At 36.5% G+C, this 24,474-nt stretch overlaps 3 protein-coding genes across 4 annotated transcripts in view; 2 read left to right on the top strand and 1 right to left on the bottom strand.

The window, feature by feature from the left end:
• Nucleotides 1-795: 795 nt before the first annotated feature.
• On the top strand, nucleotides 796-6,900 carry LOC307152007 (non-selective voltage-gated ion channel VDAC2). Its single transcript, XM_079860329.1, has 9 exons — nucleotides 796-942; nucleotides 1,793-1,864; nucleotides 1,960-2,009; nucleotides 3,667-3,819; nucleotides 4,060-4,112; nucleotides 4,187-4,408; nucleotides 5,778-5,928; nucleotides 6,199-6,256; nucleotides 6,759-6,900. Exons 2-9 carry the CDS (start codon nucleotides 1,798-1,800, stop codon nucleotides 6,848-6,850), a joined length of 846 nt encoding a protein of 281 aa, XP_079716455.1. The 5' UTR covers nucleotides 796-942; nucleotides 1,793-1,797; the 3' UTR covers nucleotides 6,851-6,900.
• Nucleotides 6,901-7,616: 716 nt separating this feature from the next.
• Nucleotides 7,617-11,681, bottom strand: tor4aa (torsin family 4, member Aa). Of its 2 annotated transcripts, none has more exons than XM_079860327.1 (2): nucleotides 11,463-11,681; nucleotides 7,617-9,407 (listed from the first exon to the last, which is right to left on the bottom strand). In XM_079860327.1, the coding sequence occupies exons 1-2, from the start codon at nucleotides 11,586-11,588 to the stop codon at nucleotides 8,184-8,186; spliced, it is 1,350 nt and encodes a 449-aa protein (XP_079716453.1). In that variant the 5' UTR covers nucleotides 11,589-11,681; the 3' UTR covers nucleotides 7,617-8,183. The 2 variants fall into 2 exon arrangements, with proteins under 2 accessions (XP_079716453.1, XP_079716454.1); XM_079860328.1 differs by lacking the exon at nucleotides 11,463-11,681 and adding an exon at nucleotides 11,108-11,178.
• A 2,582-nt stretch (nucleotides 11,682-14,263) lies between these two features.
• brap (BRCA1 associated protein) overlaps nucleotides 14,264-24,474 on the top strand; it is a 22,892-nt gene continuing 12,681 nt past the window's right edge. The window contains exons 1-3 of the mRNA XM_079862103.1: nucleotides 14,264-14,575; nucleotides 15,084-15,251; nucleotides 17,149-17,332. Coding sequence (XP_079718229.1) covers nucleotides 14,497-14,575; nucleotides 15,084-15,251; nucleotides 17,149-17,332 — 431 coding nt within the window. The 5' untranslated portion in view covers nucleotides 14,264-14,496. The remainder of the gene's footprint in view (nucleotides 14,576-15,083; nucleotides 15,252-17,148; nucleotides 17,333-24,474) is intronic.

Below are 24,474 nucleotides of genomic sequence, written 5' to 3'. Positions count from 1 at the left end.
CTGACAAACTCATCATCAGTCCTGTTAAGGTGGAACGGACATTTTTGTGTTAAAGGTTCATTGACCTGCCCTGAATGTGAAAAAAGCACATTACAACATCATATCAGTAAAAACGAGCTCCATAAACTTTACAGATGTTGTTTTTTGCAGACCTTGTAAACTAAACTTGTATTTATTTTATTAGAAGATACACTTTTTCCCCCATCTTAAATTTCGCGCGCTTTTGAAAAAAAAGAGAGCAAAAGACACTTCAACCTTTTTCGCTTTGCTATATATAATTAATTAATTAATTAATTAATTAAATATTAGTCATGTGTGTGTGTGTGTGTGTGTGTGTGTGTGTGTGTGTGTGTGTGATCAAAGCAGCATTATGTGAATGTGATGACATCTGCTGGTAAGTGTTTGTGTGTGTTTTTGAATAATAATGAGCAGTGATGTTAATGGCCCTTCACTTTAACTGTAAACTACAACTTCTGCTTTCTCTCATTTGCCTGCATTCAGAGCTTTAATGCATGAGTTCATGAGAATAACACTAAACATGACAAATTACAAACCCGAGTACAAAACCATTCAAAACGTTACCATGGTGATCATAATTTCTGTCAAAATAGTTACTATGTATGTGCTAGAAATTATTGTAGTTTGGTGGAGATTAAGGTTACAATAAACTGAGCACTTTGTTTGTTGTAAAAAAAAAAAAAAAAAAAAAAAAAAAAAAAAAAAACATAACTTTTTAATTTATTTTATTTTTATTTTTTCCGGGGACTTTTATTTGGAAATCTTTTTCGTGACGCCAGTGCGCATGCGCAGTTTGTCTCCTTCACTTTGTCCTGTAGCTGTTAGTGTCAAATCTTCTGAAACACAGGACACTCAAAAGCTTCTGCTTTCATTTAGCATCATCATTTTATTTTTGTCTCAACAGCAACAACAACATCATCCTCGGTATGAATTTATCATCCTGTTTTCACTAGATTGTATCTTTAAACCATGCAGCTTTAAATAGTATTGACCCAGTTGGTTGTGTAGTGTTGTTATAGCAGCATGTGTTAGTTAATGAGAAACAGACACCAGCTCCTTGCACAATCCCACCTTAATTCACATTAAAACACTTTTTCCTAGTCACCTTTGTAGTTTTTGTGCTGTTAAATATCCTTTATAATGATTAAATTAGCCCTCTCTGTGCAACACTTTAGGCTTTCTGCATATGATTAAGTCTTAAGGCTTGATTAGATTATCAAGCTTGAAATCCCGCCCCCTCATGAATAAACATGCTGAGCTGTTTTCTTTGCATCTCATGTGTCAGTAATGCAAATATGTTATTTTACTAATAGAAGGCGTTTCTGTTGGATTACAGTATGCATGTCATGTCACTTAATACACATGCCCTACATAGACAACTCTTTTTGAGGTGTCATAGGTGTGTTTAATACCTTAAAATGCTGCCTATGGCCCATGCAATTAAAAAAACACTCACTGATATAATCATGTAAAAATAGATGCACAGTAAAAGTGTCAGAATACAATTTTTACGCCATTCATAGATGACATAAGTTGGCAGTCAGAAACAGGACAGGTTGCTTCATTTCTAAGAAATGAACAACTACTAACTACATTCACACTGTGGGTTTGGTTACTGATTATGCAATTTTGTGGGTTTGCTCTATCTGCGGTTTGATCCCCTGTTTTTTCTTCTTGTGCAATTTATTACCTACGACATGATGATACCATGAAATTTATATTTATGATATTCAGTTCAGATCCACTGATATTTTCCCTCTGGTTTATATATCAGATATAATGGCTGTTCCTCCTGCATACTCAGACCTGGGAAAAGCGGCCAAGGACGTCTTCAGCAAGGGTTACGGTAAGAACACTCACTCCGCTCTCCTGCAAATGATGCTTTTGCATCACGAGACGACTTGCATTGTACAGTAATTCACGTGCTTGTTTTGTTTGCAGGTTTTGGGATTGTTAAATTGGACCTCAAGACTAAATCTCAAAATGGAGTGGTGAGTTAGTTTTGTAGCAAAAACATGTTGCCCAAAAAATTATATTTTGCATGAAGAAAATCTTTCGATTTTTGTAATTAGACATTATTCTCATGACAATGAAGCAAATCATTACTGTAATGTTTAATTGTCAATTTTTATGTCTTTGATGCATCATTTTGGGAAATGCATTTAGATGGTAAGATTATCGTCAGGGCGTTTGTGTGATTTGACAAGTTTCGTGTGGTCACCATCACGCATCATTTACCAGACAGACGGAACTGCTTGTTTATCTTGATGACAGACAGTGATACGTGGGAAACTATTTTTGCATCATGTGTGAATTCGTTTTTTGAATCATCTCTTTCTGACTACACACCCAACATGAATTGAGTCGCATCCCATCAGCCCTGTGTTTCTGGGTCACATTCGAAATAAACTTAATTCTGTCACATCGCTCGCCATCTGTCATCCGGTAATGTCACGAGCCACCTGCTATACACAAGAGTCTACTGCTTTATGTGTTTTTAATAATGCACCAATATAGACTTTCTGACCGATTCTTTTAGCTGATAAATACAGGGTTGTAAGTTATTGATAACTAAAGCTAAAATAATTAAAAATCACTTCGCTAATTGATAAAAGGTTAAATAAAATAAAGTGTAAATATCAGATAAACTTAAAAAACTTAAACGAATATTAGAAAATATGTTTGACTTGAAATACTTAGATTCCTAAAACTAACACTGAAAAAATTTAAAGCTAAACCGAAATGAAAAATTAATTAAAATGAGTAAAACTTAAACTAAAATTAAAAAGAATTTTTTTTTAAATACAAGTTCATTCAAAATGTTAAATAATACTAAATATATATATATATATATATATATATATATATATAATAACATTATACAACATTATATTATATATATGTATATATATGTGTGTGTCATATGCTCATATATATATATATATATATATATATATATATATATATTAGGGCTGTCAAACGATTAATCGCGATTAATCGCATCCAAAATAAAAGTTTGTGTTTACATAATATATGTGTGTGTATGGTGTATAATTATTTTCTATATATAAATACACACACATGCATGTATATATTTAAGAAAAATTTGTTATTTATATATAAAATATTTATATATAATATAAATTATATATAATATAAATATATATACACAGTATATACATGCAAATATTTCTTAAATATATACATGCATGTGTGTGTATTTATATATAGAAAATAATTATACACCGTACACACACATATATTATGTAAAAACAAACTTTTATTTTGGATGCGATTAATCGCGATTAATCGTTTGACAGCCCTAATATATATATAATATATATATAACAAAAACAATTAAATGTCCAAATATCAACTGATGAATTGATATAGATCATTTATTTATGAAAATTATTCAGAAAAAATAGTGATGATTATATAAAAGAAATAAAAATAATAATTTAGCTAGACAAATAATGTCCACTATTATCCATCTACACTATTTAGTTTGTTTCTAGCAGATGCTAAGTGAAATTACAAACTTTGGAAACTTCAAAATCAGGCATTAAAACAATATAATGTACAGCTCAAAAATGGGCACAGATACATGCCTAAATGTTTCTTCCTATTAATAAAAATCAACCGCAGGAGTTCAACACATCTGGATCCACCAACACGGACACGGGAAAAGCCGGCGGGAGTTTGGAGACCAAGTATAAAATGAAGGATCTGGGATTGAGTTTGAACCAGAAGTGGAACACGGACAACATGCTCAGTACAGAAGTCTCTGTGGAAGACCAGGTCAGTAGATCAAACTCTCCTCATGACCTTTGACCCCTTTGAGTTGCATAGGATTTGATCAAAATGGTTCGTTTGCAGAGTAGCATTAAAATGGTCACTGTGATTTTGCCAAGACATGCTCCTGAATCCTGAATATTTTGTTGATCCAGGAACAACATTCCTGAAACTTATTGCACTTGTTGAAATCACGTTCAGCGCACTGAATACCTGTCTTATGAATCTTGTGTGTTGTCTCCTCAGCTTGCACAGGGGTTGAAAGTGGCCCTGGATACGTCTTTTGTCCCAAACACAAGGTGAGTCGTTAGTGTCTGACGCATCAAGGCCGGTTTGATGATTTAGTTCTTTGACAGTGTTATTTTCTCTTTAGTAAGAAGAGCGGTAAACTGAAGACCGGCTACAAGTGTGAGTTTGTCAACGTGAGCTGTGACATTGATTTTGAGGGTCCGGTCGTGCACTCTTCAGCGGTTCTGGGATACGAAGGCTGGCTCGCGGGCTACCAGATGGCGTTCGACACAGCCAAGTCCAAACTGGTGCAAAATAACTTTGCTCTGGGATACAAGACCGGAGACTTCCAGCTTCACACCAACGTGTAAGAATCAGAAAACAACACAGAAACAGCTGATATGGGGTTTTAAAGTTGGCATGTATGCATACAGAAATAACTTGATCCTAAAGAATTAGTTAATTATAGATCGATCTCGAATCTTACCTTTTCTGTCAAAAATACTAGAAAAGGCAGTTTCCACACAACTGTGTTCCTTTTGAGAAAGAAATGGGATCTGCGAGGATTCCAGTCTGGATTTAGACCATATCATAGTAATGAGACAGCTCTCATTAGAGTTACAAATGATTTGCTCTTGTCATCCAATCGTGTCTCTCTATTAGTGTTACTGGATCTTAGTGCTGCATTTGATGCTATCAACCACAACATCCTTTTGAATAGACTTGAAAATTACATTTGCATTAGTGCAATTGCATTGGCATGGTTCCAATCACACTCATCTCACCGTTATCAGTTTTGTGTAGTAAACGAAGAGATATCATATCGATCACAAGTTAAGTATGGAGTACCACAAGGCTCAGTACTAGGACCGTTGCTTTTTACACATGCTACCCTTGGGAGATATCATTAGGAAGCATAACGTTAGTTTTCACAGTTATGCTGATGATACTCAGCTCTATATTTCTTCGGGCCCTGATGAAATAGAATGCATACGGAATGCATAGTCGATATAAAAAAAATTACTTTAATTGTCATTTATTACTGTGATGACAAACTTTTTTTAGCATCATTACTCCAGTCTTCAATGTCACTGATTATTAATTATTAATAATGTTTTTTATTATTTTCAATGTTGAAACGTTTTTGATGCTTAATATTTTGGTGGAAACCAGACACATTTTTTCAGGATTCTTTGATGCATATAAAGTTTAAAAAAAGAGCATTTGTATGAAATAGAACCTTTTGTAAAATTATAAATGTCTTTACTGTGAATGCATTATTGCTGAATAAAAATATTATTATTATTTTTAAAATCTTACCCCTTTTGGTAGTGAATCACAGTTTCCAGAAAAACTATGAAATAGCATTGATAATAATCAGAAATGTTTTTTGAGCAGCAAATCTGCATATTAGTATGATTTCTGATGGATCATGTGACACTGGAGTAATGATGCTGAAAATTCAGCTTTGATCACAGGAATAAATTACACTTTAAAATATATTCTCATAGTAATTTTAAATTGTAATAATATTTCTCTATTTTTACTGTATCTTTGATCAAATAAATGCAGCCTTGATGAGCATAAGAAATCAGAGATATTAAAAGAAAATCTGATTAATTATTCCAAACTTTTGAACTGTAGCATTGAGTGCTAGTGTGTGATGCAGGAGTGTGTGTGGATAGATAGATAGTATACAAGGATGTTGTAGATGAACTGTGTCATCTTGTCACCAGTAATGATGGAGCTGAGTTTGGAGGATCAGTCTATCAGAAGGTGAACGATCAGCTGGAGACGGCCGTCACTTTGGCCTGGACCACCGGCAGCAACAACACGCGCTTCGGAATTGCTGCAAAGTACCAGCTAGATAAAGACGCCTCGTTGACTGTAAGTTGACACCCAAATGCTTGGCCAATGCATTGCAAGCATGTGGTTCCGTTGCATATAACAGCAATGTGGAGAATGCAAATGCACACGTGTGTTACATTATTCTGACACATTCTGCAACAACACATGAAACTAGAAGCATCTGCATACATGCAACTCATAAAATCTTCTTTAAATACGGAAAAGCTTGAGTGCGTGGAAGCTATATGACATTTTTAAAGCTTGGAATGACCAACCTGACCATGATTTATCATTATTTTCTCATAACAGGCCAAAGTGAACAATTCCAGTCTGATTGGAGTTGGTTACACTCAGAGTCTTCGACCTGGTAAACATGTTAAATTTGTTGTTTATTCGGCATTTCTGCAGTATGTAAACTGGGCACAGTTTGTGAATTTTCCATATGCACAGAATGCACATTTGCCAAAATGTTCAATATACAAGCAGAGCGCTGCAGGGTCTGCTTTATCCCACAATGCAATGCATTTCAGTGAAGAATGAGGCAGAAGTGATTTTTAATTTGATTAATTAGTTGATTATTCTGCTGGAAGTTGAGACATTATTAAATGTAATTAAAATGTATTAAAAAAAATTATTTCACTGAATTAAACATGCAACATAGTGGAATCGTAAAAAAAAAAGTTGTATACTACTGTTTAAAATGTTTATTGTTGCAATATACATTTTGTTCACCAAAAATTTGTCAAAAACAGCCATTTTTCATGAATGTACATGCAGCACACTAGTTCTTCATTCCAAACATGTTTTCACTAGTGTTTTAGTTGTTTATTAACCTTTTAACGTCTCATATTCTCTTTCTCATTGTCAAGGGGTGAAACTCACTCTCTCGGCTCTCATTGATGGGAAAAACGTCAATGCCGGCGGACACAAGGTTGGACTGGGTTTTGAGCTGGAAGCGTAGCTGCCATAGTGCAAAAGACACTGAAGACGAGAGACCATTCTCATGTCGTCCCTCACAACCTTCCTGAATCACACTAGCACTCGATGACTAACAACACTTAGCGGCATGTTGATGGTGTTTGCAAGTCTGTGGGAGCAGAGTGATTCGATCTCGACCGGCCGTAACATCTGACCTTCTAAGGGAAAAAATATTGCTAATTTATTTAATGAAGGTCATATATTTACGTAGAGCTCTTGCAGCAAACCAAAATACACAAGTAGCGGTAGATTTGCAAGCATGGTAGAAACATTTGGAGGGCTTCTCTGGAGATGTCAGTGCATGCTAAGCACTTACATTTGTTTTATCGCATTGATGAGTGAAGGTCAGAAATTGCATGATGGTAGTTGAGGTTATTTCTCACGATGAAGCATTAGATTGACGCCGCACTTATAGAGCTTTAGGCATAGACAAGACTTACAGGAAACCAACAAGACAGCATGTGTTTTTTAGAGCTTGCGACACTTTCTTATACGCTCATTTATGTATTGTGTGAAAAATGGCACTAGCAACCCACTTTTCTGGTGTACAAAAGAGAAATTTAATCATTAAACACTCTGTGGGCACAGATATCAATGCATTGTACATACCAACTGCTTTTTCCACTCACACACACACACACACACGCACACACGCACGCACAATCTCATACACACACTAATTTTACAATTTTCTTGGTCTTTTTACCTAATTTTCCCAGTGGAAACTGAGAAATTCTAATAAACAAAGAACGATTGAATATTGTTTTGTGTTATTTACAGCTGTGCTTGTTTCATGGACCTGCTTCACAGTAAATGTATGAGAACAAATACACTACCGTTCAAAAGTTTGGGGTCAGTACTTTTTTCTTGAAAGAAATTAATACTTTTATTCAGCAAGGATGCATAAAAATTGATCAAAAAGTGACAGACATTTATAATGTACAAAAGATTTGTTTCAAATAAACGCTGTTCTTTATGAACTTTCATCGAAGAAACTTGACGATATCCAACGGTATCATGTTTTTTAGTTTATTGTGGTTTCATTGTTTCCATAAAAATTGGAAGACACAAATAAATAACATTTTTAAATATATTTTGTAAAATTGTAATATTTCACAACAGCTTTTACTGCAAAGAAATGCAGCCTTGGTGAGCATAAGAGGGTTCATTCAAGAACATAAAAAAAAAAATCTTACTGACTCCAAACTTTTGACCAGTTGTGTATATACAAAAAAAAAAAAAATGTTGAATACACACTGAAATAAAAAATCATGGAAGGGTCCCTCACGTTGCTCATCTGCACGGCAGATTTTGTTTCAGAGAAGGTTCACTTTTGCCACGACCTGCCTGCATCCGGTGTGAGAAAACTCCTGTTCGCCAACTATATAGTACGATAGTTCTTCTGCAAGTCTTTCTACATGTGATCGATCCGGGTAGAATCCTTCCCTGGACATTTCGTCAATAAAACAGTCCATTACGTGGCTCTTCTCCAAAAGCATGAATGGTAGGAGCTCTGCTTCCAAAAATAGCATGTGGTGTCTCTGAAGGTAACTGCGTAACCAAGGTGTCAGTTCCTGACTCAAGCTCAGCCGGCCTGAGACGGAGACGCTGGAGTTGTGCAGGACGAATTTGGTGATATCTTCATGTCCCAGGTTGCTGATGAGGATGTAGATGGCGTTTAAGTATTCATTGTTGTTTTGGGAATGAATCAGGTCTCGCAACGTGTCCAGCAACTCCCTGGGCATGTGTTCCACTTCATCGAAGATGAAAACCGGTATCTTCTCCGCTTCCTCAGCTTGTGTGACCATTTCAGAGACGTGAGAGTCCAGAGATTTGGTGCATTGTGGGATATCGTCATCTGTTGGGCAATGGTGCAGCACAAAGTACTGCATCACCAACTCATCGCCAACAACTGAGCGGAAATGCTGAGCCAGTAATCGCCCAACGTGGCTCTTCCCAACTCCAGTAGGTCCATGAAGCGACAACACCAAAGGTTTATTGTGTACATAAGTTGACAAATAATCATGTAAATGACCCAGAAGTTGCTCTGTCACTTCCTGTTGGCCAAACACTTCCCTTTTAATGGTCTTCTCCAGGCCTTCTAGATCATATTTGAGCACGTGGTCATCCAAGTTCTCAATGGCGTTGTAAATCTGAAGAAAGACAATGATGAACAACAAGTACAGGCAGTTCTTTGCACGGCTCCTCTCTTTTGTAGGTACGGCTCTCAAACTGTTGCTCGGATACAAGACCCGACCCTTCCTCTTTTTCTTTCGCTTGCGTGGGGAAGTGCTGGGTACAGGATCGTAAAGATTTTCAAAGGTGAAAACCTTTGGGCTGGTGGACCGTGGAGAAACGAAGCTCTGGGACGATACTGCTGCTATCTCCAGACGCCGCTTCTTCATGGCCAGGTACTTCTGGCGAATGCGCATCATGGTGCGTACACTTGAGGAGAACTGGGAGAAACCTCCCATGCCATTTTCCTTCGTCTCTTTCGGTTGGTCCTCTCTCAGCCTGTCACTTGGGTCTTGTTCTCCCATCTGTGGAAAGCAAAGTAGAAATGTACAAAAATATATGAGAAAGAGCGTGAGAATTTGAGTAATACCCATGCTGAAAAAAATATAGATTTTAAATGTCCACCATCACATTTTAGCCACATTTTAGCCACATAAAAGGAGGCTCTATTTGACCCTATGTATCACCCGTAGTTCAAGCCAGGGTTGCCAGATCTGCAGTTTTTCCCTATACTAAACATTATTTGTAGCGCACCTCTCACCCTATAAATCGCAAATAACTCTGTACTTTGTTACTTCTAAAAAGAAACAAAGTGTCATCTTTCAAATTCTGTCCATTTTAATCACAAAATTCAAACAATAAATGGCGTTTTGACGCTCTTAAATGTGACATGGCAGATCATCAGTGCCTCAGTTCAAGCATCAGCGCCTCAGTTCAAGCATCAGTGCGGAGAGCGAGAATTTTTTTTTTCTTTTTTTTTCCCAGTGATATTCCTCTGAGCTTTTCACTTTTGTAAGGTCTCTCAGCCATCTCTCTTTCTACAATCTTTCATCAAATATCCCTCTCACTCACTTTCTCTCCTCCCCCATCACGTGTGGACACGCCCACTACTGCTAATTGGCTACAAGTGTGTTGTGCCCCTCTGTCCAATTCCCTTTCAATAGTGTTTCTCAGAAATCGGTTATTGCACCTTTAAAAATAAGGGTTCCTTAACGGCATGGAAGAACCTGAAGCACCTTTAACATCCATGGAAACTTCCCATTCCACAAAAGGTTATCTATAGTGGAAAAAGTTTCACTGATAGGTTCTTAACCCAAATTGGTTCTTTAATGGCATTTCTGTGAAAACCTTTTTTAAAAAAGTGTTCTCATCGGTTTTATTTAGCACGTTCATCTCAAAATAAGCGCATTTCCTGAATGGCCCTGAAAAACTCTTTAGCACATGCCTCAAGTAAACTGCATGCATCTTAAACTCTTTGTGATGCATATTGCACCTTCATTTTGGTGCAGTTAACATTTGCACAGAACAGCTAATGCTGAAAGCAAGAATGGAGGCATGTGCGTTCAAATAATGAACAACAAGATGTCATTATAGACATGCATAATTAGACTATAAAAATAGCGGTTTCAAGTTTGATTTCTGTTCCACAAGCATCACCAAAGTGCAAATGCTTTCTTTTCTTTTTTTTGTCCAGCGGCCTGACCAAACTGCACGTGTGATTTTGAAGCATGACCAAACTTGCCACAAAAAAATTGAGAAGGAATTGGAAGTTTCTGCTTTTTGCTTCTCAACCTCGGCTTTGTGATGCATATTGCACCTTTATTCTGGTGCATTTGACAGTTTGCAATTGCATTTACCCACAAAACAGCCAATGCAAGAATGGAGGCATGTTGTGGCAATATCATTCTCTATTTTCCAGCTGCATTCACCACGCCTGTAGGCTGAAAGTCTAGCGTTTACAACTACACACATGCAAATGATACTCCATTTAAAACAAGTTTCATCTGCAACAAACAAACAAAAGAGCTCACTTTCAAGAAAAGCCATGCTATTGTCTGACCATCAAGTATCAAATGACAAAAACTGCAGCTTCTTGCTCCTAAGAGGCTTCTCTCTGTTTTCCCCCCTACAGTGAAACCTGCAGAAATGTGTGCTTCAAAACAAGGAAAGAAATGATCTTTAAACTCTTGTGAAAGCCTCTCAAACGGTATATTTAAACACAAACGTTAGGTACAACATTCCACACATTCTGCCTTTCCTTTTACAATCCCCTCTGTAAAAAAAGAAAAAAAGAAAGATAGGGTTTCCTTCCTGGAAATCCTTTTTTCACACACCCCTTTTAGGAGAACAAGGGTAATAAAAAGTGCCTCGTAGAATGTGCGTGATCAGCCTGTAAGTGTACGTCTCCCACCAGCTCTTGAGTGCGTTTGCAAAGACCACTTAAATAAGGGAAGTTCAGCAAGACGAGACAGTTGCTTCAGCTGCAGTGGTTAACATTCACCAGATGCAACAGGAAGACACATGTAAAACTTGAGAAGGACAAACAGAGTAAATGCATTATACAAATGGAGTTGGCTTACCTTCAGTAAACACTCTGAATAACAGCTGGTGTCTGCTTTTGAAATATCAAATTCCTCTAGAAGCTTAACTGATGAGGAGAGGAGAGAAAGAGGAGGCGACTTCCCCACAGCCAGCCAGAGGAACATTAACACGCGAACGCTTTCAGCTCCTCCTCTCTATCTATCTATCAGAGTCAGTCCATCCTCTCGTCCAAACCACACCTCCCAGTCCATCCATCACGCACTAGCCTAGAGAAACAGACCTTCTGATGCACCTTTGTGGGGTTAAAAACAGCTTGTTTGCATTTCATTGAACGTCATCTGAGAAAGAAAGAAACTTGTGAATTGAATTGTAGTTGCAATGTTGTTGGTGGACTATTCAAGACAATTAACTGAATCCAAAAAGTGCGTAGGTTTACGTAAGCAGCAGATCATTTGTTTTTATCTCTTTTATGTGAATTACTGTGGAGGATTTGCTGAGGGTTTGTATGATATAAACCAGCGCAGATGTGACTACGTGATCTTCTGTTTGAGGGAGTTCAGCAGGGTGGAGTTTGAGCCGGTGGTTTAGAGTTACAGAGAATGTGACTATGCAAATATAGCAGCACTTTTACACCTCACAACATCATAGATTAGATGGAGTGAAGATTTTATGAGAGTTTTCGTAAATGAGTGTGTTGTGGATTTTCATTGTATATAGGTGTAAAAAAAAATGTTTTTTTTTTTTTTGGAATGTCTATAACTGTTTAGAACTGTATTCTTTTATAGAAACAATGAATAACTTTTGCAATATTTATTTTTACAAGCTTTTTTTTTCAATATATGTACTTCTGTATTCTGTGTTAATGCTTAAATGTACAAATTAAGCTGACTTTAAATGTAAAGTCCCACTGAAGTGCCTTGAAACACTGTGCTGACGTAATTTCCACTGAAACAGGACGACGGGGTGGGTGGGGGGGAACATATCGAACAGCTCCTCCCCTTTTTTAAAAATAGCCCTAAGTCCCTCCCCTTCCGGTGGACCACCATGGGACCTTATTTCGGAAAAATATTGTATGGTAGTCAATGGCGGGAGACAACAAATATTTTGATCTCGTTTGAATTGTGCCCTGAATTACACATATGATGTTTGTCAATTTAAAAGATACATTTTAAAGTCAAGAAAGTCGCAGTTTGATGTAAAACTGTTGAGGTATAATACTGTGAAAATACGTAATTACAAAGACTACAAACCCAAAAGGCGCACATGTGACGTCATACCTTTTCTCTCAATGAATGAAGATGACTTTACTGAAGCTAACGTCTGTCATTTTTTTCTATAGTCTTACGTTATAATCGTAACGTTACGCCGTCATGCCTGAGTGTTTTGTACCAGACTGCACGAGCAGGTGACAGCCATGTTGGTGACGTACATAGTGCGAGACGAGAGATGTAGTTCATTGAGCGATTTTCACATAAAACTAAATGTTACTCTTCTGTTTTATGACAAACTGCGACTTTCTTGACTTTAATAATTATCTTTTAAATTGACAAACATCATTATGTGTAATTCAGGGCACAGTTCAAACGGAATAAAAAGATAAGTTGTCTCTCGCCATTGACTATACATATTTTTCCCGAAATAAGGTCCCATGAGCCGGAAGCGGAGGGGAGGGACTTAGGCTCTCTGAGGCGTTTAGTTTATATCACAGCCAGAGCCGTTGAGTTCAGTAAAGCTGCAGTTTCCTTCTAATCTTTAACCGTTTCTCCTCCTAATCTCCATATCACTTTAAAATGTAGCATTCTGTGCAGAGTTCAAATGCACAGGTCTGCGCCGACTCGCGCATGATCTGCGAATATAGCATATCAGCAGTGATCAGCAATAATGACAAGTCTAATACTCACAATAAAAATAATAAGGTCATATATAGATCACAGTCTCGGAGGTAAGAAGTTGATTATCCTTCATCTGACAATGTCTTTTCATCCTGAAATGAGAGGCAAATGTTGAATCACATAATTAGGAACCACAGTTTCCACAAATCCCTTCACTTGATTGGGATGTTCTCTTTTATTCTGGACTGCAAGGGGAGTGACTGTAACATTGAGCGTATTTTGCAGTATTAAACACGTATTTATACTGATTTCATCAGGCTCCGAAGATTCTTCAAAAAGAACACAAATATTGGCCTTCTCAGCTGCCATAGTTGCAACTCTTGCGTCATCAAAACAGAGTGTTCAATGCACCACCGTACCCGTTTAAAAAACTTTTAAATGCGAATTTTGTCATTGTTTTGGAGCACACTAGGTTATAATAGATAACCTAACATATTCATACTGAAAGCCAAAAAACTTCAATTTTGATTTCATGGGGACTTTAATTGTATATATGTATATAGAATATTAATTATTTTGGAATAGGCTATTTTATTATCTGACCTGTTCATTTTCACCGAGCTTCACCAAGACAAATTCCTTGAGTGTAATACTTGCCAAGAAATCTAATTCTGATTTTGACAATATATTGAATATAATAATTATATAAATTGTAATAATTGCATCATAATTATAAAAAAACATTATATATGAGACATTTAAAAATGATATTACCATTATATCATTCACAAATCGTTGCTGTCTCTTATTATAAATTGTATAAGGGCTTTTGTTTTGAAATGATCCTCTTGCCCCCGGGATAAACGCAAATTTATCTTTCGTTCTCAAACGTAATCATAAATATACCACGATATATGACACATTTGAAATAATTTTAACATTATATTATTCACAAGCCTTGGTTGTCTCTTATTATAAATTACCAATAATTATATAAGGGCTTTTGTTTTGAAATTATCCTCTCGACCCCGGAAGTAACGCTGTAATTTATCGTTCGTTATCAAACGTCATTGTTGTTTTCAGGCGTTTTTCCTTCTATTAATAAAGCATAATTCTATCCAGCGTTTATGGCATGTATTTCTGACGAAACGCCGTTTATACGGGTCAGATCTTGCGTGTGAATCCGTGTCGTGCTTGATGAGCTCGTGTTGTTATTATCAGTTGTTGATCCTCTGAACACATGAGTGTGTCTCTGGTTGTGATCAGACTCGAGCTCGCTGATCAGTCTGATTCCCCGCAGGGTTTTCAATACTGCGCCGGTGAGTTTCACTCCAATACTGTTACATAACTGACATTTGCTTTGTTTACCGTGGCACTGAATGATGCCTATATTCATATATCATCAATCATGGTTGTATACAAAAGGGTATTAACCTGTTTTTGGATATATAACAACTTACCACGGTAACCTTAGAAGAAGGAAAATGCAATGTAAATATTATTGTTCTTAAAGTGACATGGTATATATCAAATATAACCACGCACACAATGCATATAAATATATACATGGATATAAACACTATGCATATATACATGTATATAATTCAGAGCATCAGCAGCAGAATCACTGAGCTTAGAGAATAGCACAGATACATGAGGAGCATGTGACAAGATGCTGAATATCACGATTATCTGATTTTATGTCAATCCCATGATGCATCAGAATGAAGTGTCACAGAGAGCATTGACACACTCAGTGTGTTTGAGCTTGTTTCTAGAATCTCTTTATGTTGAGTCTGGTTTTTACTGGTGTCGTGTTTCCCACAGTCCCAGAGATGTCGGAGGACGAGATGAGGGAGAAAGCGCTGGTCTCCGCCAGAGTGACGCTGGACGGGAGAACAGATGTGGAGCGATCAGCGATCCTCCACCAACATCTGGGCAGCCGCGTCATGAGCGACATGGTGATCGAGACCTTCCAGCCCAGCGCAGGTCCAGGTCAGTGAGTTACTCGCTTCCACTGACTCCAGTGGGCCTGGAATGGTTTATTTATACACTATGGCAATTCAGAGTGCTTTACACAGAAAGGAATTCAAATAATCACAAAATAAAAGCAAGGAAAATTAACAGTTATAAAAGGAATTAAAAGAGATGTATGATACAATTGTCGAGACAAACTTTAAGTTGGCTTGGGAAAGTTTGGACCAGAAAGTTTGATGAAGTTTAAAGTAGTTTGAAGTATTACATTATTACTTGATTTTGTCTTTCTTGATCATTTTATAACAATAAAATATTGTGTTGCCGTCACATGCAAAACGATCAGTTCAGTTATCAAATAATTGTTCTGGGTGGTTGTTATGGGATAGATAGATAGATAGATAGATAGACAGACAGATAGATAGACAGATAGATAGATAGACAGATAGATAGATAGACAGATAGATAGATAGATAGATAGATAGATAGATAGATAGATAGATAGATAGATAGATAGAACAATGGATAAAAAGATGGATGGATGGAATGATAGATGGATGGAACGATGGATGGATGGATGGATGGATAGATAGAATGATAGATAGATTGATTGATAGATAGATAGAACGATAGAACGATAGATAGATAGATTGATAGATAGACAGATAGACAGATAGATAGATAGATAGATAGATAGAATGAACAATGGATAAAAAGATGGATGGATGGATGGAAAGAATGATGGATGGATAGATAGAATGATAGATAGATTGATTGATAGATAGATAGATAGATAGATAGATAGATAGAACGATAGATAGATAGATAGATAGAACGATCGATAGAACGATAGATAGATAGATAGATAGATAGATAGATAGAAAGATGGTTTGTTAGTACCAAAGTTTGAAGAAGTTTTAGAAGTTTGAAGATTTTCAGTTTAGAAATATTAGATAGAATGGAAAATGAGTCTCGATGGATTAGAAATAGTACATAGAATGGAGATAATGGAGTCTAATGGGCCTTTCCAACTGTCAAAATTTGAATTTAGTTTGGAGTTATAAAGAAAGAAAGAAACATTAGTAAGAAAGAAAGAGAAAGATAGAGAGAAAGATGGTTTGTTAGTACCAAAGTTTAGAGAAGGCTAAGAAATCTGTTGGACGTCTCCAATGGACAGGACTTTTCCCTAAAATCGGACAGGAGGAGCTCTAGGACTGCCCTCGGGTTCACTGCCCCATCAGTCCAAACCATAGACTGTAAAAAAATATGGACGTAGTGTCCGTGACGTCACCCGTAGGTTTCTGAAGACCGGTTTTGAAGCCTAAATTGTGGCCGACCGTCGCCATCTTGGCAGCGCGTCACTCCCGAATTTATTTATTTTTACAGTCAGACAATGAGCTGAGGTAACGTGACGGCTAACAGACAACAGACAAACGGCTAATGATGACTAATGACCACAGCAGTGGGAATCCACCTGTCACTCAAAAGTGGACGCCCTTAATTATGCAGAACTTTAAGGCTTAATATAAAACGGATGAGTAATAAAAAATTCACCTCCCTCACAGTCGTCATGAAGGGCAACATTAGCTGTATAGACCAAAGCCACTTTTTGCTCCAGGCTGTAAGCATGTGTTTTTCTGCTGAAAAGTTTCAACTGGCATTTCAACATGGAGGAGATGCAGATTTGACTCACTTCTGCAGCCAGCCTCAAGCGGCCAGTCGATGAATCGCCGTTTAATTCACTTCCGTGTTGGTTTCAAGAGAGAGACAGGGAGGTTGCCGCTTGGTCCAAACCCCACTGATTTGTTGGGAAGCAATCCAGTCGATCCAGTCCGCACCCCACAGAAATCTCCAGTTTAATCGCACATCAAACTCACTCCTCGTTAGTGAGTAAACGGACTGTGTTTTCTTCCATCAGGAGCTGAGGAAGGGAAAGAAGATCTGAAGTCCAGCGGAGACGGAAACGAAGAGGCCAAAGATGACACGAACGAGAGCACGACTCCAGACTCTCCCTCTAAACAGCTGCCGGATCAGATCTCCTTCTTCAGCGGGAACCCGTCAGTGGAGATCGTCCACGGCATCATGCACCTCTATAAGACTAAGTTAGTCTATCCATCTATCTATCTATCTATCTATCTATCTATCTATCTATCTATCTATCTATCTGTCTATCTGTCTGTCTGTCTGTCTGTCTGTCTGTCTATCTGTCTGTCTATCTGTCTGTCTGTCTGTCTGTCTGTCTGTCTGTCTGTCTGTCTATCTATCTATCTATCTATCTATCTATCTATCTATCTATCTATCTATCTATCTATGCTAATAGTAATACTCTCTCGATACTACAGTACTTTTTATATAGACCATATTATTTTAGTCGGGGAGCCAAAGTCTCAAAAATGGGTTGAACCTGACATGGTCTGTTATACTTTTTATTTGTGTTTTTTCTGTTAACTTTGACCCTAAGAAGCAATAATTGGAGGGTCTGCTCTGCCGGAAATATCGCGAAAAAAAATTGTGGCCATTTTAGTGTATGCACCCTTTATTTTTTTTCAGAAAAATGTGAAAAATGATTTTTTCCCTCAAATCCTCAGTGGGTTTGGTAGGCTGTCAATAAATGCACTCCAGATACAAAGAACACATTTGCTGACAACATCCACTGAAAAAATAACTCTTAAAACACATTTCTACATGATTTTGCATCAATTTAATGCAAAAAATTAGGCGTTTTCTCACCTTTTTCCAATATTTTCATCTTTACTTCATTGGCAATCAACTATTCCCACAAGTTATGACATCAGTCAATATGTCATTCTTTTCACCAAACAGTATACTCACTCCACAGAAAAAATCATAAAAATCCAACCAAAATCAATGGATCTGTGATGATTTCACTAATAGTTGATCAGCAGGCTCAGAACCTCAATAGAATTGTAGGCTACTCTCAAAATTCCGAAAGACATGTAGTCCATGAGCCAGGGGGGTTGATCGGTATCATCGGGGGAAAAAATGCTATCATTGTTATTTGGCAAGGTATACACCCCTAGTATTAGAAAAATCACTATAGCAGTGCAGGGGTGGTAGCGAAATCACTTTTTTCAGCTCATGAAGTTACTAACCCCCTAAGATAAATTCCGTTTTTGAAATCTGGTGTATATCTGGTTTAGGCTCATGCTAGGGATATTGTCAATATTCTATAATATGGTGCTTGGTATCGCTGGAAAGGGGACCTTTTAGGCTTTCATTTAAGCCCAGTACTGAATCTGTCTGACAAACACAGAGGTCACATGACTTCTTTAAACCAGAAATAACACACATTTTTTCACAATTTCCGCCTAAACTAAAAATCCGCCTAAAATCGCTGTGCCATGAAAGAACACCACGGACACAAAAGTCAACAACTTCAATACTCAAGGCACTCTGATGACTCAGAAAATGTATAATATACCCATACTATTTATTTGTGAGAGCCTTAAATTAGACTTGTGCAGCCAGCACAAGTCTTCAAAATAGAATAGAGCCAATAGAATGGACAAATAGAATACCCTAGTCCAGGGCCAAATGTTGTAATAAAAACACTTGTAATTGGTGTAACAAAATGTTTCTATCATGTATTTTGATATTCACCCACTTTCAGTTAGAATGTCAGAATGTAGCTCATGCACTGAATGTTGATGGATTTTGACAAGGTTTTGTCAGTTTTGTGAAAAGATTGTTGGTTCAGTTGACTGGTTATAACAACACTATAACTATACCATCTTCAATCAACTTCCATTGAGTTCCAGGGGTATTCAATGTAAGTACAAAATACTTTTTCTCTTGTGCTTGTGAATTGGTGGGGAATAGTAGCAGTAGCTAATGTAAGCTTGGTGTTTTTCACACTTAGTATACTTCTTTTAAACTTAAAATAAGAAAGTATACTTTCAGTCTACATTTTATGTACTTCTCAGAAATATACTTAAAATTACACTTCAGTGTACTTGATGTATACTGAGAGAAAAGTCCAGGGCCCGTATTCATAAAGATTCTAAGAATCCTCTCAGAAAACTCTTAATTTTGCTTAAAGGAGAACTCCGGTCAATTTTAACATTGAGCTAATTTTTTTGTCAATTTGGAGTGCTGTCAATACAGAGAACAACGACAAAAATCGGTGTTGCCTACACCATGTTATCCTCTTTTTAAAATTTGCACCCTGTTGACTTCAATGGGGCAATATTTAAACCTGCTTTTAGCCTCTTAACATCCTTGATGTGTCATTACAAGTGCACAGCCATGTGAGCGCTGGCTGAATTATTATCATTTTTATCCATATCTTTCACATCTACTGCAGTCAGATTGACCCGCGTTCACTCTGAAGGAATCACTCACATTGGCTGTGCACTTGTAATGACACATCAAGGATGTTAAGAGGCTAAAAGCAGGTTTGCCCCATTGAAGTCAACAGGGTGCAAATTTTAAAAAGTGGATAAAATGGTGTAGGCAACACCGATTTTTGTCGTTGTTCTCTGTATTAACAGCACTCCAAATTTACAAAAAAATAAGCTCAATGTTAAAATTGACCGGAGTTTTCCTTTAAAAACTTTTACGTAGGAGTCTTAGCTTAAGAGCGATTCGGGGCCAATCTGAGAACAACTCTGAGCAAGGAAAAGACAAAAACTTTCATCTTAGTGAGGAGGCGGGGCTGACCCCGTTGCTATGTATGACACAATCTTTTGAAGACTGTGATTGGCTGGTAGTCCAAGAAGGAAATAAATTGTGATTTGTCTATTATAAGCCTTCACTTTGAAATTACATGCGACTGTGTACATTACACACTGCTGCATTGTTGCATTTTCCCAGTTGCCAAATATCGTAATGTAGTGATTACTTTCATTTCTGGCGCTATTGCACTTCTGCGCTGTCGGAGATGTTAGCGCGTCTCTAAGATCAGTCACAAACATGATCCATGCACGATCTAATCTTTAGCGTCTTATTAACTCACTGTCATCCATTGTCTGCAACAGATTTCTTCTCCTTCTTCTTTCTGCCATGTTCTCCTCTGCTGAAGAAACTCTTCAGCCTCTTAAAAGTCCTCGTCCGTGCTCCTAACAATTTTGACCTTAAGACCTCTTTTAAGGGTTAAGATGATTTCTGAATTACTTTTTTCTTTACTGGGATTTTTTTCTTTAATTTTAAGAGTAAACGGCCACATTTCTAAGAATTTTCTTAGAATTTTGTCACTAGGAGCTACTCTTTGCATTAAGATTCTTTATGAATACGGGCCCAGGTATATTTGGCCTGTACTTGAACTCAATCTTTTGATCCAGATATAGCCTACTTAAAAGCAGGGTTCACCAATCTCGGTCCTGGAGGGCCGCTGTCCTAAACTCTGCAGAACAGCGGCCCTCCAGGACCGAGATTGGTGAACCCTGCTTAAAAGAATAATTAAGAATTCAAAGTACTGTATACTTGTCTTGTAGTTGTGTTAACTCTTTTGATTGAGTAGTCAATTAAATATACTTTTTTACATAGTTTTTTCATATACATACAGTCTTATGAAACTTACATTGTTTGAAAATATTGATTAGAAAATTGATATAAAACAGATATGTTTCTAATTCTGCATGAATTTTTGTGTAGGCTAGTCCACTGGTCGTGTAAATCAATTTACTCTAATTCTACTTTTTTGTTTAAAATGTTGCCTTTCTTTATGAAACTTACTGACATTCAAGTGTTAAGATTAAAAAAGGATGCATGAAGCTAATAACATGTTTTTAAATTTAAAGTACAGTTAAAGGTATTTTTCAAGTGCAAAAATAATAATGTTACATGTTAAGTGCAAAGTATAATGTTATGTTTACTTAAAGAAAACTTACAAGTACACTTGCAGTATAAACTACGAAACTAGTAGTTTACTGAGAGTACACATCAGTGTGTACTTTCATAAACTAAAAAATGTACTACTTGTATTAAAATAGTAAACTACTAGTATACTTATAAGTTCACTTGTAGTACAGATGCATTACAAATGAGAAACCTAGTTGTGTACTTAGTTTACTACTCTTACAAATACAAAAAATACGAAAAGTGAGCCAATTTAGTCCCAAGCAGTATTGAAATAGTACACAATTTTACTACAAGTACACATTGATATTAGTATACTTACTACATAAAGTATACTTAAAAATATACTTGAAAATTACTTAAGTATACTTCATAAAATGAACATGAAGACATGCACTTTTATGATGAAGAGATGCACTTTTATGATGAAGAGATGCACTTTTATAATGGACAGATGCACTTTTATGATGGATAGATGCACTTTTATAATGGATAGATGGACTTTTATGATGGATAGATGCACTTTTATAATGGATAGATGGACTTTTATGATGGATAGATGCACTTTTATAATGGAGAGATGGACTTTTGTGATGGAGAGATGGACTTTTATAATGGAGAGATGGACTTTTAGAATGGATAGATGGACTTTTATGATGGATAAATGCACTTTTATAATGGATAGATGGACTTTTATGATGGAGAGATGGACTTTTATGATGGATAAATGCACTTTTATGACGGATAGATGCACTTTTATAATGGATAAATGCACTTTTATGATGGAGAGATGGACTTTTATAATGGACAGATGCTCTTTTATAATGGATAGATGGACTTTTATAATGGATAGATGGACTTTTATAATGGACAGATGCACTTTTATGATGGATATCTGCACTTTTATAATGGATAAATGCACTTGTATGATTGATAGATGCACTTTTATAATGGAGAGATGGACTTTTAGAATGGATAGATGGACTTTTATGATGGAGAGATTCACTTTTATAATGGATAGATGGACTTTTATGATGGAGAGATGCACTTTTATAATGGATAGATGGACTTTTATAATGGATAAATGCACTTGTATGATGGATAGATGCACTTTATAATGGAGAGATGGACTTTTAGAATGGATAGATGGACTTTTATGATGGAGAGATGCACTTTTATAATGGATAGATGGACTTTTATGATGGAGAGATGGACTTTTATGATGGAGAGATGGACTTTTATAATGGACAGATGCACTTTTATAATGGACAGATGCTCTTTTATAATGGATAGATGGACTTTTATAATGGATAGATGGACTTTTATAATGGACAGATGCACTTTTATGATGGAGAGATGGACTTTTATGATGGAGAGATGGACTTTTATAATGGAGAGATGGACTTTTATAATGGACAGATGCTCTTTTATAATGGATAGATGGACTTTTATAATGGATAGATGGACTTTTATAATGGACAGATGCACTTTTATGATGGATATCTGCACTTTTATAATGGATAAATGCACTTTTATGATGGATAGATGCACTTTTATAATGGAGAGATGGACTTTTAGAATGGATAGATGGACTTTTATGATGGAGAGATTCACTTTTATAATGGATAGATGGACTTTTATGATGGAGAGATGCACTTTTATAATGGATAGATGGACTTTTATAATGGATAAATGCACTTGTATGATGGATAGATGCACTTTTATAATGGAGAGATGGACTTTTAGAATGGATAGATGGACTTTTATGATGGAGAGATGCACTTTTATAATGGATAGATGGACTTTTATGATGGAGAGATGGACTTTTATGATGGAGAGATGGACTTTTATAATGGACAGATGCATTTTTATAATGGATAAATGCACTTTTATGATGGATAGATGCACTTTTATAATGGAGAGATGGACTTTTAGAATGGATAGATGGACTTTTATGATGGAGAGATGGACTTTTATGATGGAGAGATGCACTTTTATAATGGATAGATGGACTTTTATGATGGAGAGATGGACTTTTATGATGGAGAGATGGACTTTTATAATGGACAGATGCACTTTTATAATGGACAAATGCACTTTTATGATGGATAGATGCACTTTTATAAAGGAGAGATGGACTTTTAGAATGGATAGATGGACTTTTATGATGGAGAGATGGACTTTTATGATGGAGAGATGGACTTTTATAATGGACAGATGCACTTTTATGATGGATAGATGGACTTTTATAATGGATAGATGCACTTTTAGAATGGATAGACAATAACAGATTTTTACAGCGATTGATTCCAACAATCTTTTCACAAAACTGACAAAACCTTGTCAAAATCCATCAACATTCAGTGCATGAGCTACATTCTGACATTCTAACTGAAAGTGGGTGAATATCAAAATACATGATAGAAACATTTTGTTACACCAATTACAAGTGTTTTTATTACAACATTTGGCCCTGGACTAGGGTATTCTATTTGTCCATTCTATTGGCTCTATTCTATTTTGAAGACTTGTGCTGGCTGCACAAGTCTAATTTAAGGCTCTCACAAATAAATAGTATGGGTATATTATACATTTTCTGAGTCATCAGAGTGCCTTGAGTATTGAAGTTGTTGACTTTTGTGTCCGTGGTGTTCTTTCATGGCACAGCGATTTTAGGCGGATTTTTAGTTTAGGCGGAAATTGTGAAAAAATGTGTGTTATTTCTGGTTTAAAGAAGTCATGTGACCTCTGTGTTTGTCAGACAGATTCAGTACTGGGCTTAAATGAAAGCCTAAAAGGTCCCCTTTCCAGCGATACCAAGCACCATATTATAGAATATTGACAATATCCCTAGCATGAGCCTAAACCAGATATACACCAGATTTCAAAAACGGAATTTATCTTAGGGGGTTAGTAACTTCATGAGCTGAAAAAAGTGATTTCGCTACCACCCCTGCACTGCTATAGTGATTTTTCTAATACTAGGGGTGTATACCTTGCCAAATAACAATGATAGCATTTTTTCCCCCGATGATACCGATCAACCCCCCTGGCTCATGGACTACATGTCTTTCGGAATTTTGAGAGTAGCCTACAATTCTATTGAGGTTCTGAGCCTGCTGATCAACTATTAGTGAAATCATCACAGATCCATTGATTTTGGTTGGATTTTTATGATTTTTTCTGTGGAGTGAGTATACTGTTTGGTGAAAAGAATGACATATTGACTGATGTCATAACTTGGGGGAATAGTTGATTGCCAATGAAGTAAAGATGAAAATATTGGAAAAAGGTGAGAAAACGCCTAATTTTTTGCATTAAATTGATGCAAAATCATGTAGAAATGTGTTTTAAGAGTTATTTTTTCAGTGGATGTTGTCAGCAAATGTGTTCTTTGTATCTGGAGTGCATTTATTGACAGCCTACC

This window comes from Squalius cephalus, assembly GCF_949319135.1.
Source record: "Squalius cephalus genome assembly, chromosome: 24".
NCBI classification, from domain to species: Eukaryota; Metazoa; Chordata; class Actinopteri; order Cypriniformes; family Leuciscidae; genus Squalius; species Squalius cephalus.
Note: the sequence above shows the minus strand (reverse complement) of the source record. Positions and strands in the feature narration are given on the sequence as shown.

Bases quoted from the DNA above. Each gene is read 5' to 3' on its own strand.
- tor4aa (XM_079860327.1), bottom strand. From the start codon at position 11,588: ATGTTCCTCTGGCTGGCTGTGGGGAAGTCGCCTCCTCTTTCTCTCCTC. The intron at 9,408-11,462 runs GTAAGCCAACTC...TGCTTTCCACAG, and splicing joins ATTCAGAGTGTTTACTGAAG to ATGGGAGAACAAGACCCAAG.
- LOC307152007 (XM_079860329.1), top strand. From the start codon at position 1,798: ATGGCTGTTCCTCCTGCATACTCAGACCTGGGAAAAGCGGCCAAGGAC. The intron at 2,010-3,666 runs GTGAGTTAGTTT...AATCAACCGCAG, and splicing joins CTAAATCTCAAAATGGAGTG to GAGTTCAACACATCTGGATC. The intron at 4,409-5,777 runs GTAAGAATCAGA...TCTTGTCACCAG, and splicing joins TTCCAGCTTCACACCAACGT to TAATGATGGAGCTGAGTTTG.